Raw genomic sequence first — 20,201 nt, forward strand, 5'->3', positions numbered from 1 at the left:
TGCTCTGAGGACAACAATCTTAAGTCCACATCATTAACTAGACCATGAGTTTACTCTTCTAAAAATAGGCTCTGTTTTGGGGGCATGTGGGATGTGCTACTATACTAGTATATAGGATACTTATAAATAGTAAGAACAAAGACACGTGGAGAAGGATTGTAGTTTCTTTGGCAAGTTTATTGCATCCAGTTGCTATAAGAAAATTCAAGACAATTAAAATTATGCATCCCCGTCCTTGAATAAAATAAGTGTACATTCTCTCAAAAGTGAGGCAGGAAACCTGTTATGTTCAAATAAAATCTACAATATGGAATTCTAGGCTAAAAAGGTTGTGTGCTTTTACACTTCTCTATATGTGTGCGAAATTTGGTGTATTCAGAAAGCAATGTCTAGTTTTTGTCTTACTCCTCCCCAAAACCAAACTTCTTTTTAGATCCCCTCCATTTAAATCTAAAACAGATATAATACAGGGGGTTGCTATAAGCAGTTGCTCAGCAATGCAATTAATTTAGACTTTGGATTTAATGGTTTACATTTTTTATTTCCTCTACCTTAAATGGTCATTTTTATTAAAATACCTGCCTCAAGATAAACTAGTTCTGTAGCATTTGGAGGTTTTATTGCTTTTTTTAAACTAAAATTGTGCTCTGGCATTTTTATTGCTGCTGCTGCAAAACTAAAGGAGATAATTGTATAACAGTACACTTTTATAGCATTTTTAAACAGATTCAGGCACTGATCAGGTGCTGATCAAAATTGCAGTGCAAGGAGAATTCAGACATCACCTAGGAATATCTACACTGAATGCTGGATATATTTGTTTTTCCTTTCAAGGGTTTAGATATTCCTCAATGAACCTTTGTCTTTGCCCTCTCTATATGTAGTGCTGAAAACAGAACACCACAGAAATTTCACACCCCGCATATCAAGCAAGCTCTATGAATTCAGCATAGATCTCTACTGGCTGGTAAATGACTTTACCAAAAATTTTGAACCTTGCCATCCATTTGCACGAACGATGTTATATTCATTTGTGCTATATTGGCCCTAACTCAACCTTCCGTTTTCATAGGCCTCTAGGGCTTCCACAGTCACCTTTAACATAGATCGGGTTTATCATCTAACACAATGTTATACAACTATTTTTGATGTGATATAGCAGAATGCTGGCCAACATGGTTTTCACAATGATGCATAATAGCACTTTATGATACTTGCAAAATCTGACAGCTCTTCTAGAGCTGGTTAACACAGCCTCTAATTTTGGTTCAGTGCAGGTTCAGATCTACATCCAGGTTATATTAGTTAATTCATGGTTGGAACATTTTTTTCAAGCATGGCTTTATTCAAATTTAAAAGATATATACAGCACATAAATACTATTTAAATCAATGGAGGGTGGGGGAATGGAAAGAGAGGCAGAAAAATGGTGAACTCAGAGAAAAATGACTTAGATATTAAGAGATTAATATACAATGTTTCATACTCTTCCTCTAGACCTGACTGGGTTTTTGGCAATGATTTCCTGAGAAGCTGCTAAAGGTCTACTAAGCTGGTATAAAATATCTGAACAGAAATGCTGAGATTTTTATAGTCATGTATGATCTATTTTTAAAAAAGCCATTGACATTTGTATTGTCCTCATGAGCCATTCTGGTGTGTAGAGCTTATATGGTAGAAGATTAATGAATGAATCTGAAAATCTTTGAGAATATGACTGATTGATTATTATAGTGCTCATCTCACCTACATGACTCTAGCAAGTTTGCAATAAATAAAATACATAATACAATTTTTTTTAAAGCAGATAACAGTCGGGCATCATCCAGCCAATGTACCTAATAAAGTGTTCATCTATTTGTTTAAAGAAAGAACATTCAGGAAAAAGATTCTGGAAAAAAATATTAACAAATTCCCCCCCCCCCATTCCTCTGTTGAATATCCAAAAAGTAGAAAACTACTAGTCAAAAATAGGATTTTGATCTACCATAAATATCTTCCTAGTGGACCAATGTTACACATCAAGGCCTTGAAAATGAAATGTCCTATTCGCCATATTGTCATCATGAGGAACTTTATTTTTTTGCTCCTGCTCTTACATTAGGAAAATCCCAATACACAGTACAGGTTTATCATGTGTAGGAATGTTTCTTACTTTGAAAATTGCTCAGCTTCATAAAATAAATATTATACTGTATTTCTGGATCTTAAAAGATTTTCCTGCCTGCATACATACCCACTTTCTTTTTGTTGCACATGTGCCAAACATAAAGGCCCCCCATTCTTTTTGTTAAGGAACCTGGAAATTTTTATTTCCCAACCCTTTCTACCACTGTATGAAATAAATCTTGAGGTCCTCCCATGCTTTGCCTTTAACCATTAGGTATCTTTCTCTTCCAGAGAATGTTATGTCCATGTTTCTTTGGTTGATTCTTAGTGGCAGGCATTATATGGTAGTTTGATCACTCCTCTATGAAGTTCTATAGAGTTTTCAGTCCAATTGATAAGATCACCACCAGTGGAGCTACTGCAGGTTGCCATCTTGTAAATTTCAGCAGGTGTCACAATATAGCTCCACATGTTGAAATCTGACATTTCCCCAATGAAAGCTTGAGTGGCATCAAAGCGGCCACCAAGGGTGTCCTGTAGAGGAAGAGTGCAATAAATATGTATTCAGAAGAAACATGCACGATAATGACAGTACATAAAGTGAGAGGCCTATTTACCTGCTCCTGGCCTAGTATGAAAACACCGCCGGGTTTCACAGGATGCCAAGGAGCCAGATTCTCCCCATTCCCTGTTTGGACACCATCCTGGTAAGATTTCCAGATGCCATGCCGAGTGGACCATGTCACACAGATGTGGTGCCATTTGGCATCATTAACAGCCAATGGCAAGGTGGCAACCTGCAAAGCAAGGACTGAAAAGTTTTAACTAAAAGTGGAAATGAGCAAACCTAGAAGTTATAAACATGACAAGGTACTGAACACCTTAAAATATATCTCTGCTGCACAAACAATTATGAGTTATTTCTCCTACCTTATCATTGATGAGCAACTCCATGGGGTTATTTCCCCATTGAATAAGCACCACTTCATTGGCTTGGTTGGGCACTGAGTAGGAGAAAGGTGTGCCTATCCCTGGGGATGAAGTTGACTTGAGCCAGAGACAGATGGAAAAGGCAAAGATTTCATGTTGCAGAGTGTGCTTGATCTTGATATACATGTAGTTTGTGCGAAGAGGGAAATCCACATGAAAATGTTCGGAATGCTTATCTGCCTTGTTCCCTGGAGAACAGAAGAAAGCAGAAATGTGGCACTGCACTGCAACGTAGGGAAATGGAGAGGAAGTGGATTATCCATATACTGCCAGCTGATCTGCTGACCTATTAAGAATTGATTTTCCAGGCTTTCTATGTTCTTTCCCTTAATGGAATCCCATGACCACTATCAATCAGGTTCAGGAAATCTACCAATTTTTCTTTCTTGGCTCCATTTCATTCTTTCTGACGCCTTTCCTGATTTAGATTTGGTGGCAAAAGGGTCATAAAGGAGAGCACTCTTACATGTGTGTGTGTGTGTGTGTGTGTGTATACACACAACGCACACACACAAACTGGTCTTGTTGTATTCAGGTCTTTTCCCGTATAAGATTGAGATTGTCTTGGCATCCTCAGCCTGAGGATGGCGAGTGAGACCTTGCCGAAATGTTGCCAAGACAATCTCAATCTTACACGGGAAAAGACCCAAATACCACAAGACGAGCATACCTACACACACATGCACACAGACACAGACACAAACATGTGTGTGTGTGTGTGTGTGTGTGTGTGTGTTTGTACTGTAACAAAGGCAACAGTAAAAATATTGGGTTTCTGTCTGGATGGTCTCTTGTGACGAGTCGATGGACAGAGAGTGTAACACCGATTGTAACACTTATATATATATAATTAGTGTGTCACAACCCCTGGTATGCCCAAATATGGGAGGAAGCTCACTGCTTATTTATCAGCACAAATACAATATATGGATGGATGGATGGATGGATGGATGGATGGATGGATGGATGGATGGATGGATGGATGGATGGATGGATGGATGGATGGATGGATAGATAGATAGATAGATAGATAGATAGATAGATAGATAGATAGATAGATAGATAGATAGATATACACACATACATACATATGTAGATTTTCATGGGTACAGTTATGCAGGTCTTGTGATACGTACATACATATACATACATACATATATATATGCAGGTCTTGATGTATTTGGGTCTTTTCCCATGTAAAATTGGCAATGTTTCGACGAGCTCCCACTCGCCATCTTCAGGCTGATGCCTTCGGCTTCATGCTTGTGTGAGCAAGGCGGCCACCCATACCTGTACCCATGAAAATACAAATATATATATTCGTGTATATGTGTGTGTGTGTGTGTGTGTGTGTGTGTATGTATATATATCATGGGTGTAGGTATGCTGGTCTTGTGGTATTCGGGTCTTTTCCCATGTAAGATTGAGATTGTCTTGGCAATGTTTCGGTGAGGTCTCACTAGTCATCCTCAGGCTGGTGTTTTTGGCCAAAAACAGCAGCCTGAGGATGCCAAGACAATCTCAATCTTAGACAGGAAAAGACCTGAATACAACAAGACCAGCGTATGTATGTATGTATGTATGTATGTATGTATGTATGTATGTATGTATTATAATACACACACATGCATACATACATACACACACACACACACATATATATATATACATACATACATACACACACATGGTTGTGTTTGTGTATGTTCCAGCATAACTCTGCAACGCCTCCAGGAATTTCAACCAAATTTGTTATACAGGTGACTTACTCTTTGGAAAAAAATACTGTGGGAGTAAGACACTCCTAACACCCCTCTGTGTTTGTGTTCTGTTAAGATACAGCCTATTGTGCCTAAAAATAGTTTCTAATGTGTTGCCGTAAAATGGCTTCTACTGTGCAGCGCAGTGGAGTTTTACTATGGTAATGATTTCACAGTACTCCACAAGGGAACTTCCTCTGGTAAGGAGGAAAATCCAACATTAGAAATTACATTTGGTCCAGACATTTCCCCCCTATAAATAAATATAAATAAATATCCGGGCAACACCGGGTTATTGGCTAGTTCTTTATAAAATACTATTGGCATTACATAAAAAATGGTAGCATTCATCCATCTCACGCTAAGCTGCCAAAACACTGTCATATGGTTTCTATCACTATTCAAGCTCATTTTTGCCCCGCATCTATCACATGTGGCTGATTTTATGACTAAGCTATATTTTCAGTCAACATCCCCTTTTTCTTCATTCTATTGGTCTGTCTCTCCAGTAGAATAATGAGATACTTGAAATATTCCTCAAACTATCATTCTCTTTTAACCATCTTGGTGTCCATCACTTTTCCTGCTGATTATGTGATTATACACTAAGCAGATTCTTCAGAAATGCGGAAGCAAATAAAATAAGTATTATTAAATTATTAAAAGCAAATATTTAAATCTACATTTTTCATCCACTAAAATATTCATTAACATATTTATGTAAACCTCTTATTTAATAGTGGTTTTTAAAATCAATATTAAATTAATATAACCTACACATCCCTTGAAGTTCTGGGCTTAACGTTTGTCATAATCCTTTGTCACTGGCTATGTTAATTGGGTCTGAGGAGAATTAAAATCTAAAATAGGTTAGAGTGGGACTATTCATATTCAAATTTCAGCATGACTGGGAAAATTCTTTGAGCCAGTCACTGTCTCTCAGCTTTAGCTATCTCATAAAACCAGTTGTGAAAACAAGCAGGTTTTTTGAGAGAAAATGAGATAGAAAAAGCAATATGCAAATGTTAAAAAACTGAAGTTCTCCATTTGCTTCAGATCTAATTATATCCTGCTGTCAGCCTTCTCCAACCCAACACCTATCCTGTTAATCAGGCAGTATGATCCAAAATCTAATGTTTGGGAATTTGTGAATTGTTTCTGATATCTGGAGGGCATCACTAGAAAAACTATTTCTCATTTCTCCACAAATTTGGCAATAGCCACCTAAACATCTGGCTTCTTTATTGTCCATTTACTTGTCATTAAACCCACCTTTTATTATTAGCTCTTTTTATTTAGTAGTTTATTTAATTTACCTTCCTTCCTTCCATCTATCCATCCATTTTTACTCCATGAATATGGACCAAAGTCTCCTTTCTCATACTGGCAACACCACTTTCTTTTTCTTTTCTTTTCTTTTTTTTATACCTTAAAAATTAATTTTATTACTACAGAGCTTTGGAAAGTCACAATATTGTTTTGACTTGCAAGAAGGTTACAACACTACCCACCTGGAAACTCAGGTTTAGTCACTCACCTTTCTCTACCGTGCGTCCATGTGAAACATGCCTTTGTCTCATCCCTGTTGCTTTTGGTACACTGGGTGTCTGATGTTCTGAAGTGTTGGATTTCTCATGGATCTGTTGCTCCAATAAGCTGATCTTTTCCTGAAGAGTATCCCACATGGATGTGGAGAAGGTTGAATTATTCCAATTGTGCTGGAGAAGTCAGGGTAAATGCTCATGTTAATAAAATTCTGCCATTTTTCTAAATCTTCTCTAGACCACTTGTAATGTGCTGCCTCTCTCCCTTCATTAAAATTCCACCTGAAAGACATTATTAACCATTTGGTCTAATTCTTGAATTCCTGTATATTTACCAAGCTGAATTTTAGACTGTATTTACAAATAATTGTATGTTTTCTTCTTGCCTGAAATGAGTTTCCCATTAATGGTACCATCATCTATTCATGTTCTGTTGCCTCATTATTATCACCATTTAAACCCATTTGCAATGCAGTCCTATGCTTCTCTATTTAGTCTTCTTCAGCCCAATGGGTCTTCCTTCCATTGCAAGTATGTAGAGGATGCTAAATTTAGTCACCTTCCTGCACTAAACCCGCCACACAACAAAGAACCTCCTGGAGCTCCAGAAAGAAGTTCTGCTAAAAGGAGGGACTTTTGTTAGTTTTGCAATAGCCACATTATGCATAAAAAGATAATATTGAATAACTTTGCTCCATCTTCAACAAAATCATAATTGAACCCAAGCACCTTACACCTTGTACATGTGTGTGTGTGAGAGTGTGAGCATGTGTGTGCTGTGTGTTCATCCATCATGTTTCTTCCTTTTTAGGTAAGCAAAGTTATGCCAATTGCAAAGCAAGGAATAAAAAATTAAATTAATTAAACAATTAATTGGCTTAAGGAAAAGAAAGGAAATATAGTAAAATCTAGTTTATACAAACACCATTCACTATAATTCTCCATACTTTTCTCTCTTGAAAGCTATCCCTCCGCATCTCTTCTGCATTTTATTTTTATTTTATTTTTTAAATCCCCCTGCATCCATCTCCCTCTGCAAAGTGACTCCAGCCATTTTCTTCATCGCTGCCTTTCGTTCTTTGGATACTGATTTTCTCAACCAAGAGTTGCTATTGATAATGCAACAGAGCTTAAATAATTATGTTTAAACTCTCCCTTCACCCCATATATTTTCCAGAATAACACTATGGTAGGTAGGCACTTTAGAAAGATTAGAAGAAGAAGCAGGAAGATTTGTTGTGAGTAGTTAATTCTGATAGAAACTTGAGTGTATTGGGAGATATTTAGCTTTTAAAGAGAAGTAATAGCATTCCTTAGGTTTGCTTTGATCATATAAATCAGAACAAGGAAGAAAAGATGATTAAATGAAAGATCATATATGAAAACTGATGGAACAGGAATAAAAATGCTTACAATAATTGCTGGCTGATCAGCATTTTGGACAAATTAAAAAATGTAGAGATAAAGATTGTAAATATGAGTATGATGATTGATGGATAATAAACAAGTGCTCAATTAAGGAATACGTAGATTTAAGAAGCTAGATTAAAGTGCATTGAGAAGGATAAGTTTATAGCTAATACCTGTAAATGCTCCAGTCTCTCCTTAAGGGATTTCAACATTCTCTCCATCTGATGTATTGCAGCAGATGCCTCATTGGGTGGATCTTCCATAGCATTAGACTGAGCAGGTGTATGTGCCTTGTGAGAAGAATCATGAGTGTTGTGACTGACCTGTGGTGCATGGTTCCCAGGTTGTGCAGTTGGATGATGCTCATTCTCTTGGGCATGGTGGCCTTCATGGGGATCTCGATGGCCAGCATCACGATGTCCCCTATGGCCATCTTCATGGTGAGGTTGGTGGGCATCCTCATGATGTCCCCTTTGACTATTATCATGATGGCCCCGATGCCCACCTTCGTGATGGCCAAACTTATGGTTATGATTCTCTTCCTGATGATTTCCATGGTGCTCACTATGCCTCCTGGAATGGATTTCACAGCGGCTCAGTTTGGCTGTCAGTTCTCTCATGGTCTCTCTCTGGTCAAGGATCATTTCCTTTTGATGCACCACTGTCTCCCGCAGATGCAGGATGGTTTCCTTAGCTTCTTCTAGAGTACCCACCCAATGGCTACTGCCTGCACCATTAGCTGCGCTTCCATGTCGTTGATGGCCATTTGACTGGCAACCATTATCCATATCCAATGGCATAGGACTGCATATAAATTTGGGTAAGCCATGTTCAGAGGCTAACAGTAGTGGGGAAAAGATGAGGAAGAGCAATGTCCAGTGCATTGCGATCACCAGAGGTAGGATGTTTGGTGGATGGGAAAAGAGTAGGAGTGGGGATGGAAATGGGCTGGCCAGTTCAGGAGAAATTAGAAGCAGAAGCAGATGATAACTTCCAGAAAGGCCAAGTCTTTACAGCTTGAAGAATCCTATTGTACAACAGATTTCAACCCTGCATCCATCATCCAGATCTTCTCTTAGATGACCAATAAAATTCCCCAAGAAAGAAATTCAGCTTCTATCAAGAAGGAGATGCAAAGATCTTTGACAGAGGAGAAGATACTCTAGATGAAACTCTTCAAGTCATGTCTGGTTCACCAGGTCACCAAGTCTTCAATACCCACAATGGCTGGTTCCATTGTCTCAGAAACTGAAGCTTTTCCTTCTTCCCAAATATCAATTTCTTGCTTCTCAGCAGAGCCAAACTGCCAGCAGACATCCAGGCACTATAGTCTGGTGGGTTTTGTTCTTTTTCTGCCTTTCCTTCCTGTCTAATTTGCCAAATCCACTGGTGATGAGGAGCAAAGCATCGTTTCCCTTGGCGACTGAGAAATTAATGGGCTTAAAGTGTTATAGCAAAGCTTTTGCCTTCACCACTGCCTACCATCTCTTCTCTGTTGCTAAGGCTTCTAGCCTGGCAGCCTATATATAACCCCTCCTGAGAAGCTAAAGCTTCAGTCAGAAGAATTAAGGTATCAGCCAATAAAAAATAAACTAAATCCAAGCTATGAAATTATTCCTCATTTTTTCTTCTAATTACAATTATTTACTCAGAGTACATCACTCCCAGCTGAATTTAGAGTATGTGGAACTCCCAACAAAAATAGGAAAGACTATTGTGTCAAGTAGGTAAGAAACACACACCTGTATAAAATAAATGCACAGCTAGATGATTTACAAATAGACTCTACCTTTCCACTCAAGGGCCTAATCAGATAATTTTAACTATATGAAAAACAAAACATTCTGAACCAAAATATAAATTACTGTTACATTTATCACAATGTACTCCACTGTCCCAAGGCTTAGGAAGTTCAGGACACTTCCAACATGATTTGTTTCCTTTGAAAGCCAGAGTTTTAATACTGTTTTTGGTAAATGAGGAACAATCCATATTTCAGCAGCCTAAGAATAGGATATCTGGCCCACAGTCTGTATTTGTCAATAACCCTGATGACCATTGCAATGTAGGCTTAGAAAGTCTTCTACCAAGTTCTGATTTCTTCTAAAGAGACTGTTCATCATATTGATAGTTTGCTTTTCCCACTCTGCAACTCCTAACTTCAGTAGATCACTGAATGCTAGAATTAATATAAGGCCGAAGGATTATTAATCCAATGAGTTTCACCCATTCTAAATATAGATGTAAATTAGACCCATATGCTGGCTTGTTTATAATGTTATTTGATTATAGGACAAAGTAGTCCAAAATCATTGGGATACCCGTCCATGAGTGATAGAAAATGTAATCCTTCAAACAGCCTCCCAATTTAAAATGAAAAGACTCTCAATCTAGATTAAGCCATTGGGCATTTATAATAAAGAACATGAAATATACAGATTGGAATAGGATAACACTTAATATGTGTTCTTTTAGTTTAATCTTTGTTTCTACTGCAAAGAAATGACTGAAGAGTATAATATTGGTATGAAAGAATATCTAAGAATCCAACTGCTTCTTTCTGGGATTTATGCCCAGATAAATCTCTACAGCAGAGCAGCGTAAATTAAATCATAGTAATTTGTTTTCATTGAATGTAATGTGATACAATTGTCACTAACTTAATCTGGATTTAATCACAATCCAGATTTAACATATAAGTACCCCCTTAGGATCAATTTAACATCTAAGATTAAATATAGACCAGAAACAGGAATCGAAGTACAGAGTTATGTCTTTTAAAACTCATTTTACCAGACCATTTAAAGTGGAATCTTTTAATATAATCCAACAGTAGTTCAGAATTTTGAACTTGTGACAAGCAACAATCTTATTGTATTACTATGAATATAAATTAACTTTTGAGGAATATTTAATTTAGTAACTGGAACAGTAAAGTGTACAATGAGCCAGAGCATACGGTTGTAATTGATTGATTGGAGAGTGCTGGTTCTTGCATGAGGCAATCTCGGCCGTGATTGGTTGCTGTGGGTGAAAAGGAGGAGTTTCCTTCCCCCCCCCCCGTCTTTTTTCTTCTGCGTGCTCTGTATGCTGTTTTGATTTACCTCATGATGTTCCTTACTATCTTGTCTACTGTGAATATAAATGTTAAATATATGTATTTATATAAAACTAGAACTTCGTGTCAATGTCGCTGAGTAACATTTGGACACCTGCTGCTCAATTCCCTGACAGACTTTTAAAACGAAACCTTAATTCTTATTCATTAAAAGTGTAATCTTTTGTATTTGTTCCCTCAATGTATTTTTGAGAATTTGGGACCATAATTATGCATTTCCCAAATCAGTGTGCGTGCGTGTGTGTATGTGTGTACACACACACACACACACACACACACATATATATATTAGATTTTTTACAACCCCTGGTAAGCCCCAATTATGGGAGGAAGCTAACTGCTTCCATCATCTGTCCTTCGGCTCGTCACAAGAGTCCATCATGACAGAAACCCAATATTTTACTGTTGCCTTTGTTATATTTGTGTTTTTTTATTTGTGCTGATAAATAAATCCCAGTAAGGGTGTGGCTAGCTGATGAGAGCTAAATAGCTTGAAATAGATCTATACTAGTCTCCCTTTATTTATTTATCAGCACAAATAAACACACACACACACACACACACACACACACACACACATATATATATATATATAAAATTTTAAGTAAAAAAATAATGCTAAAAAAAATAATCGTAACCACATTCTTCCTGGTTTCAGTTACTCAGTTACAGTGAACAGTGTGACATTATCTTGTCTCTCAAAGCCTAAGGCCCCACACAATTTGGTCCAGAATACATCTTCAGCTTCAGGATCTTCAGGCCAAGTAAGGTAGCTCTCTTGTTTAATTAGTTTCCTTAGGCGATGATAAGGAGACAACCTAGAAAATAACCAAAGGATTGAGATTTTTTATTTTCGCCATCTCAGACACAAGAACAGACATAAAGTAGTATGTAAGGAAAAGACACCCTGGACCAGGGGTGAAATTCAGCAGGTTCTAACAGGTTCTGAAAAACCGGTAGCAGAAATTTTGAGTAGTTCGGAGAACCGGCAAATACCACCTCTGGCTGGCTCCAGAATGGAGTGGAATGGAGATTTTGCAATATCCTTCCCCCAGGAGTGGGGAGAGGAGATTTTGCAGTATCCTTCCCCTGCCATGCCCACCAAGCCATCTCCATAGAACCACTAATAAAAAATATTGAATTTCACCAATGCCCTGGACCATCCCCAAGCCAACTGTGGAGGATACTTCTAAACTTAGCAGGACAGCAACTACTCTCTTCTGTTATTCTTCAGCAAATGATAGTAAGTGGGATGCCATCTTGAATAGACATTGTAGACCAGTATTTCTCAAACTTAAACTTTAAAACATGTGAACTTCAGCTCCCAGAATACCCCAGCAGTCAGCATGCTGGCTACGGTATTCTGGGAATTGAAATCCATATTTCTTAAAGTTGCAGAATTTTAGAAACACCTCATAAACTTTTTTCCCACCCCCAAATAGACATACATTTATCTAAAACCATCTCCAAACTGATTATTATCATCCTCAGATCAGGTGGCACAAAAAATTATATAAATTAGTGATCACCCGAATAAAGATTTTTGTCGTCATCATCATTCACTTCCAATCACTGGGTGACCACAAGTTCTAGTCTCTCAAGTAAACACCTTCCCGTTGTACTTGGGCTGTTAACTCCCAGGATTCTTAGGTACATATCTATAGAATGCCAGGTGGAGAATCTGACCTACCATGAGGTATAAGAAAATCTCTGCCTAGTTTCTCTGCTACATCCTCTTTCCATCTTTAATCGGAACAATGAGGATTAGTCAGATACCTTCCAGATGGCTCGGTGGGGAAAGCTTTATAATATAATCATAGGGCTGGAAGGGGCCTTGAAGGCTTTCTAGTCCAACCCACAGCCCAAGACAGGAGTCAGATCTTTAGATCTCTTTTTTCATTATGGAAAAAGTTCTCTTCTGCTCATTCTTCCTTTATCCAACCTTCTGCATCCTAATTGCACTCCTCATCTCACAAATCTTTTCTTCCCACTAAAATAAAACTAGTTGAAACTCCTGCTTTATATTACAATCTTTTAAAGACCGCCTTCGTGAGGATCAACTGTTCCCAACTCACCTGTAGTTTGGAATTTCTTCCTTAAAGACCACCACCAAAGGATCATATCCATGATAGTAGATATTGGAACAGGCAAGTTGAATTTCTAAAGAACACCATTCATCCTCCAAGTAATTTCTGCTCACCAGACATAAGGTCTTACGGCTTCTGCTTATTCCATTCTGAATGTTATCTATATAGTATTGTCCAGGGGCAAAATCTCTAGGCCCAAAACAAAATCGGAAGCAGGGTTCACGTTGTTTTTCCAGCTTTTCCAGAATGTTATCGATCACCCATTTGTAGTCATGACTACAGCAGGAAATGTAAGCATCATATTGGTAGTCCCGTCCTTTGGGGCGCAGTTGGTTGTAGCCCCAACCTCTTAGGAAATAAAAAGCATATCGGAAAGTCCAGCCTAACTTGGCATAGATCAAAGATGGAAGCAGGAACGAGAGGATGATAACTGTGGTGGCAATAAATAAATACATTTCCCAGTTCTCAAAGCAGAAGGATAAGTCTTCATCAGCAAAACGACGATTAGTCAATCCAGGACCAAAGCAATAATAGCTATTCAGAAAGGCCATTTGAACATTTGGCACAGATATTGACCAGTTTTGGAACCATGCATTCTCACAAGAGCATATCAGTGGATTTCCAGAAACATCCAAATACTTCAGAGAGGAAAGTTGATCAAACATTTCTTTACTGAAGTTCTTCAGATCATTGTTGCTTAGGTCCAGCTGTTCCAAAGAGGTCAAACTAGAAAATATTTCTTTGGGTAGATCTGGGATGGCACTATCTTCTAGTGAGAGATTATGTAGGCTAGTTAATCCTTGAAAAAAATGTGAGTGGAGTTCCCAAGAGCCACGTTTCCCTGGCTGGATTTCAGAGAGGTCTAGGGATTCGAGAGTGGTAAGATTGATAAATGAAAAGCGGGAAAACACATTGCTAGGATTTCCTTTCAAAGACAGAAACTTTAGATTCTCCAGCCCTTGGAAAAATTTATCTGAAGAGTGGATTGGCAATTTAGGTGTCTGAAAACTAATATCCAATTCCACAAGGGAATAGAGACCCTGAAAAGGGCTTGGAGTATCATATTTGTTGTAAGTAAAAAGACGGTTGTAGCTGAGATCTAATTTTTGCAGGTGTTTCAGAGGTTTAAAGACTGACTCAGAAATCTTATATATGAGATTTTGATCCAAGGCAAGGTATGTTAGAGAATTGAGGCTCCGAAAAGCATTGCTCTGAACAGTTAAAATTCTGTTTCCTGAAAGCAAGAGAGTCTTCAAACGCAGGCGTGAAAAGGCATCATCTTTGATTCGTGTAATGCTGTTAAAACTCAAATCTAAAAACTCCATCTTACGAGCATAGAGGAAAGTGTCACGGGTTACAGCTGTGATCTGGCAGGTATGAAGAATAAGTGTCCGCAATGCTGACATGCCAAAAAAAGATTTTGTTTCTAGATTGGTCAGGCGGTTCTTTGATAAGTCCAAATAGCTTAAATTCTTCAAAGCCGCAAAAACAAAATAATCTAATTTATTAATGTCATTTCTGCTCAGGATCAGGGTTTGCAATGGTAGCCCTTTCCCCCAAGTATTAGGATGGAGTCTCAATATCTTGCACTTATCCATAGAAAGATACTTTAAGTTCTGAAATGTTTCGAATGTTTTATTTTCCAGGTACCTAAACTGTGAGGTAGACAGAGTCAACCAGGTGAGGTTAGTGCAAGAACCCAACTGTCTCAACTGAGTATTTCTAAACTTGGAATGTTTGATGTCCAAAGAACTTAAGGCTGGAAAACTTTGGAAGACAGAGCAAGCTACTGATACATTTGTGCTTAATGATGGATGCATACTGGATAAATGCAACATAGTCAGGTTAGGAAGGGATATGTTGATAAGATCAGAGATATTTAGAAAGTTCGAGTCTAAAGACAACTCTGTCAAAGCAGGTGTGGCTTGAAAGGGTCCAGCTTCCAGTTTTGACATGTTATTAATACTTAGGTCCAGTTGTTGCAAGCTAGGAAAGGAACAATTTGACAAGTCCAGACTGTGAATGACATTTCTATTCAAACTGAGATTCCTCAGGAAGGGGAAACTGAGCAAGGAAGGACCAACACATGGGGCAGAGATGCTATTGTTACCCAAATCCAGAATGGTAAGTTGGGACAAGTTTTTTACACCTATAGCAATATCTTGAAAACTAGATAGTTTATTGGTGGAAAGAATAAGTTCCCGAAGAGCCAATTGGAATATGAATGCACTCGGATGCACTGTGGCAATTTTGTTATTATCCAGGTGCAATACACAGAGATGTTTCAGGTTGGCTAACAAAGCAGGACCTATAACAGTCAGTTGGTTCCAACTCAAATCTAGAACTTCAAGGCTTTCCAGGCTTTGAAAAGTGTTGGGTTCAATGTGTGATATGCTGTTATGATCCAGATACAGTTTCTGTAAACCAGGAAGGTGGGAAAAAGTGGTAGAATTCAGCACTTCAACTAAGTTATGGGAGGCATTGAGCTTATTAGTCACATTTGGCAGAGAAGCAATGGCAGAATTCAGGTTTACGATGGCATGGCCAGTACAAACAGCAAGGCCAGGTATGTTAGGGGAAAGGACACAATTCTTGAACCCAAAACAATCCACATCCCTCCATATCCACGTGAAGAGGAGTAGCACTGTGCAAAGTTTCAAGGGAATCTGCTTCAAAGCAGGCATAATGATAAAAGCATTTGGCATATGTGCTGCCTTTAGGTTTACTATGGGCTTCATCAGTGATCATGAAAAAACTTCATAGGTTCTGAAATAAGAACATAAAATATTTCTGGTTAGTTAAAAAGAAAGTGGAGGCTAGACATGCTGGTGCATAAGCAGTGATCTGAATTCAGTCACGTTATATATAACTTTTATTAGATACAGGAGTTTATTTCCCACTTACTTCCAGATGATTGTTATTCTAACAGAATAACAGAGTAACAGAGTTAGAAGGAAACTTTGGAGGTCTTCTATTCCACTGTTCCCCAGCCTTTCTGGGTTGGTGGCCCTGTGCCAGAGGGAGGCGTGGAAGAGGAAGTTTTTGTGTGAGGGGGGATAGACATACATGCACACACAGAGCTTCATTTGTGTGAGTGGTGGCATCTGCCACGAGCGTTAGTGGAGCTGAAAGCTTGCCACTCACACATGGGGCTAAGGTCATGTACACACTAGCCCACCGCTCACACGGCCCAGTTGCAAATAGACCATGGCCCAGAAGTAGGCCATGGTCCACAGTTTGGGACCCCCATTCTAGTCCAACCCCTCTGTTCAGGCAGGGAACCCTATACCATATCAGACAAATAGTTGTCCAATCTCTTCTTAAAAGCCAACTAGATCCATACTGAGTGGGACTTAAAACTAAGTCAAAGCTAATGTAAATGTCATTGATTTCAATCGCTGCATATATAGGTCTGAATCTGGGTGGAACAGTGTCATAAAATGGCAGATATGTACATTCATACAGAGTTGTAGCCAACTGGGAAATAATTTAGATTTCTGCTGCATTTCAAAATATGTCATTTTCTGGCCAAAAATTATTTGCCTAAGTTTAGATTCTGATGTTCCTGATGTTTGATGTCTCATGATTAGAGACTGTAGGGATTAGAACTTTAACAGACGACATCCATCCCAACTAAAGGAGGTGACCTGATGGAAACTTGCATTGTGGAAAATACCAGAATGCATAGTGGAAATTGAAACGAGTTAGATAAAGATAGAGCAAATATTATATTCATTCTAGCATAAGTGTCTGATATGAGATTGTAGAACAGATAGCTTCTTAGCGTCTTAGTTATTTCTATATTGTAAAGGTCCTCGACCTAATAAGAGTTCATTTAGTGACCGGTCAAAGTTACAGCAGCACTAAAGAAGTGACTTATGACATTTTTCATACATACAAAACAGATCTTGACTTTGTTCAAAGATAACATGGAATCAGAATTTTAGGATTAGAATCAATCAGTAATAATAATTGCACCCACAAATATATATGGCTTAAGGAGGAGCAGGGACTATTTAGATGCTCTCTCCCAAGCAGTATACTTTCTGGGGCAGAAAGATTTATGTATGTTGCTTAATTTTTAATCATCACAGCTATTATGGCAGTATAGATAGTCTTTGACCTATGACCACAATTGAGCCCAAAAATGTTTGTTGTTGGGCAAGACAGATGTTAAGTGAATGACCTTTTTGCCACTGCTGTTAAATGAGTCACTGTAGTTGTTAAATGAACCATGTGGTCGTTAAGCGAATCTACTGACTTTGATTGTTGGAAGCTGGCTGGAAAGGTTACAAATGGTGATCACATGATCCTGGAACAGGGCAATTGTCATAAATATATGGCAGTTTGCCAAATGTCTGAATTTGGATCATAGGACCATGGAGATGCTCCACTGGATTGTAAGGGCAAAAAGCAGTTATAAGTTGTAACTTTGAATGGTCACTAAACAAATGGTAAGTCAAGGACTACCTTTATATAAACCACTGAAAACCTATGTTTTAAATTTAAAATAATAATACCTACAAATAGAAGTAGAATGACTGTGGCAAAAGAAAGCAAAGATACCATCAATAATAATAGGCACTTTGGGGGCAATCTGAAGCATGACTTGAACATCACTGGCAATGACGAAATCACCATCAATCAATTGCAAAAGGCAGCTTTACTCGGAACACCTTACATTCTGTGACCTTTAACCGTGGCATGACAAAACCGTGGTGATTAAAATAGCGGTGATTAAACCGTGTCGCTAAAGCCGCAACGTCATCACCGCACGTCATCACTGCCGCGACAACAGCGCGGCGACAGAAGGGCATTCTACATGCTTCGTTCTTTGCCTCCAAAGGTAGCCCTCCTCCTCCAGCTGACAGCGGCAGTGGGCACGGGGCAAAGCGGGCTGCCCAGCAGCAGCAGCCCGTGGGAAGAGTCCAGCTCAGCCGCGGGGGGCAGCAGGAAGCCTGTGGGGGGCCCGGCAGCGGCAGCGGCTGAGGCTCTCCTGGGGCTGGCGAAGCGGGCTTGCCCGACGGAGGCAGGCCGCCCTCTTCTTCCTCAACAAGGGAGAACAGAAGAGGGTGCCCTGCCTCCACCGGGCAAGCCCGCTTCGCCGGCCCTGGGAGAGCCTTAGCCGCCGCCACTGCCATGTCCTCCGCCGCCGCCGCCGCCTCCCCCGGAGGAAGAGGCAGGGCGGGCGGCGTCAGCGGTCCCGCTCGGCCCCCCCGTGGGCTTCCTGCTGCCCCCCGTGGCTGAGCTGGACCCTTCCTGCGGGCTGCTGGGCAGCCCGCTTTGCCCTGTGCCCGCTGCCGCTGTCAGCTGGAGGAGGAGGGCTACCTTTGGAGGTAAAGAACGAAGCATGTAGAACACCCTTCTGTCGCCGCGCTGTTGTCGCGGTGGTAGGATCGTGTTTTTCTTAGCGCTCCGGACGCCGCGGATTTGCGTCTGCACTTATGTTGGCGCGGATAAGGGCTTCGCGGTTTTGTGGTGGAACCCTCAAGCAGCATCTGCTTATCCCAGGTTCTTGGGAAAGATTCGATAGGTAGATAAAAAGGCCAAATCTAGTCTAAACATCTGAATGACTATGCAACCAAACATAATAATAAAAACCAACAGGGGGGAAAAATCCCGCAACATCAAGCAAAGCAAAAACCAGAAGCAGAAACCACAATGGTGAGAAGTGCAGTATAAAATTCCATTCAACTAAAAAAAACAGAAAAAAAGAAACAGAAAAAAACTGAAGTTCTAAAAACACTAAAATGGTTTTTAAAATAACTGAATGCATAACCAGGGCTACCGCTTATATACAACCAGTATATAACCAAATAACCATCCTTTTTAAGGGCATTAGCAACACTTCTGTTATATAAGGCATTGCTTTAAAGAAAGTAGAAGCTCACCTTAGCAGGTCAAATGTTGGTTGATGAGTATGACTAAAAGAGGACTTCAAGGCAATGTGGCTAAGTGAATTCAGAAGAGTCACATACCAGGGACCGACATAAGTCTTGCAGTTGGTGTTTTCAGCCAGCACAGAATGGGCTGCAGATTGTTGGTTTATTTCATAGATTTCAGAAATCAAGGACTGGTAAGGATTATCTGACAGCAATTTGTCCCAGGACCAAAAATCCCGCCTTTGTTGTGCCTTTCTAGTAGTGGCTGTACAAAACTGCAGGGCAGGTTTAAAAACAAAACAAACCACTTTGCTTTAGCCTCCCCACTTCCTCCTTACCAACTGAGTCTGTGTAACACCAAACTTCGGATCTAAATCAGACTCTGCAGAATGATTGGCAAGCTGGATCTGTCTATCCTTAGCTTGGTTCTTCTTTGATCTTTTTTGTACTACCAGTGAAACACTTACTTCTCTCGTCTTCTGTATTCACTCTGTCATTTGGAGTGAAGTTCTTTCTACGTTAGAAATAGTTTTCAGTTAGGTGCCCTTGGAAAGTGAAACCACAAACGCCTACCAAAAAAAAAAAAAAAAACTGTTGAGGAGAAGGAAATGGCACATTTTCTTATTGTGGGGAATAACCCTGAGTTGTTTTCTTTTCCCTTCCTCTAGTTCCTCTGAGATCATCCAAGTTACTGATTATTTGGTGACTTAGAGCAAAGCTGCACATCTTACCACCGGTAGAATAGCCAAATAAAAAGTTGATGTTGAGAATTATATTTACTTGCATGGTGATCCTGTGCTTGTGTTATTAAAGATGAATGAAATATTCACGGCGGTGTCTGTTAAGCATGGGATTTCAGATAGAAAAGAGACCCAGACAGACAGAGATGAGGCAGAGATAAAGGCAGAGGTAGAGATAAAGAGATTTTCAACAGAACAAAAACAGTACAAATGTTGACACTAAGAAGAATAAAGAAAAAAATAAATAAGTGAACAAAACAGGAAAAAAGATGTAAAATAGAAAGAAAAAATGTATAAAGAAGTGGCTTTTGATCTTTTTAAGAGCAGTTATAAATACGTTTGTACTTTACTCTCTCTCTCTCTGAAATTGCATCATAGTTTCCTTCTTTCTATAATCTACTGTAATAATCAAATTCATAAATTTCTTGGGTTTTTTTTCCCCTTGTTTAGCAAGAAGTCCAGGAGTTTCCAGTCATTAATAAATTCAGGAATTGATCCCGCTCTAATTTTGCCATCTCTGCTAATTCTGTCATCTTCACCAACCATTTCTCACTGTGGTTT

General features: G+C 39.2%; 2 protein-coding genes across 2 annotated transcripts; both read right to left on the minus strand.

The window, feature by feature from the left end:
• Positions 1–1,937: 1,937 nt before the first annotated feature.
• Positions 1,938–9,050, minus strand: LOC116521602 (neuronal pentraxin-1-like). The gene is made up of 6 exons (XM_032236259.1): positions 9,010–9,050; positions 7,987–8,803; positions 6,397–6,577; positions 3,040–3,287; positions 2,727–2,906; positions 1,938–2,643 (listed from the first exon to the last, which is right to left on the minus strand). Exons 1-6 carry the CDS (start codon positions 9,048–9,050, stop codon positions 2,434–2,436), a joined length of 1,677 nt encoding a protein of 558 aa, XP_032092150.1. The 3' UTR covers positions 1,938–2,433.
• A 2,446-nt stretch (positions 9,051–11,496) lies between these two features.
• Positions 11,497–19,423, minus strand: LOC116520574 (toll-like receptor 13). The gene is made up of 3 exons (XM_032234824.1): positions 18,910–19,423; positions 13,007–15,784; positions 11,497–11,749 (listed from the first exon to the last, which is right to left on the minus strand). Exons 2-3 carry the CDS (start codon positions 15,754–15,756, stop codon positions 11,590–11,592), a joined length of 2,910 nt encoding a protein of 969 aa, XP_032090715.1. The 5' UTR covers positions 15,757–15,784; positions 18,910–19,423; the 3' UTR covers positions 11,497–11,589.
• Between the last annotated feature and the right edge of the window lie 778 nt (positions 19,424–20,201).

The sequence above is a fragment of the Thamnophis elegans genome, chromosome Z (assembly GCF_009769535.1).
Source record: "Thamnophis elegans isolate rThaEle1 chromosome Z, rThaEle1.pri, whole genome shotgun sequence".
Lineage (NCBI taxonomy): Eukaryota > Metazoa > Chordata > Lepidosauria > Squamata > Colubridae > Thamnophis > Thamnophis elegans.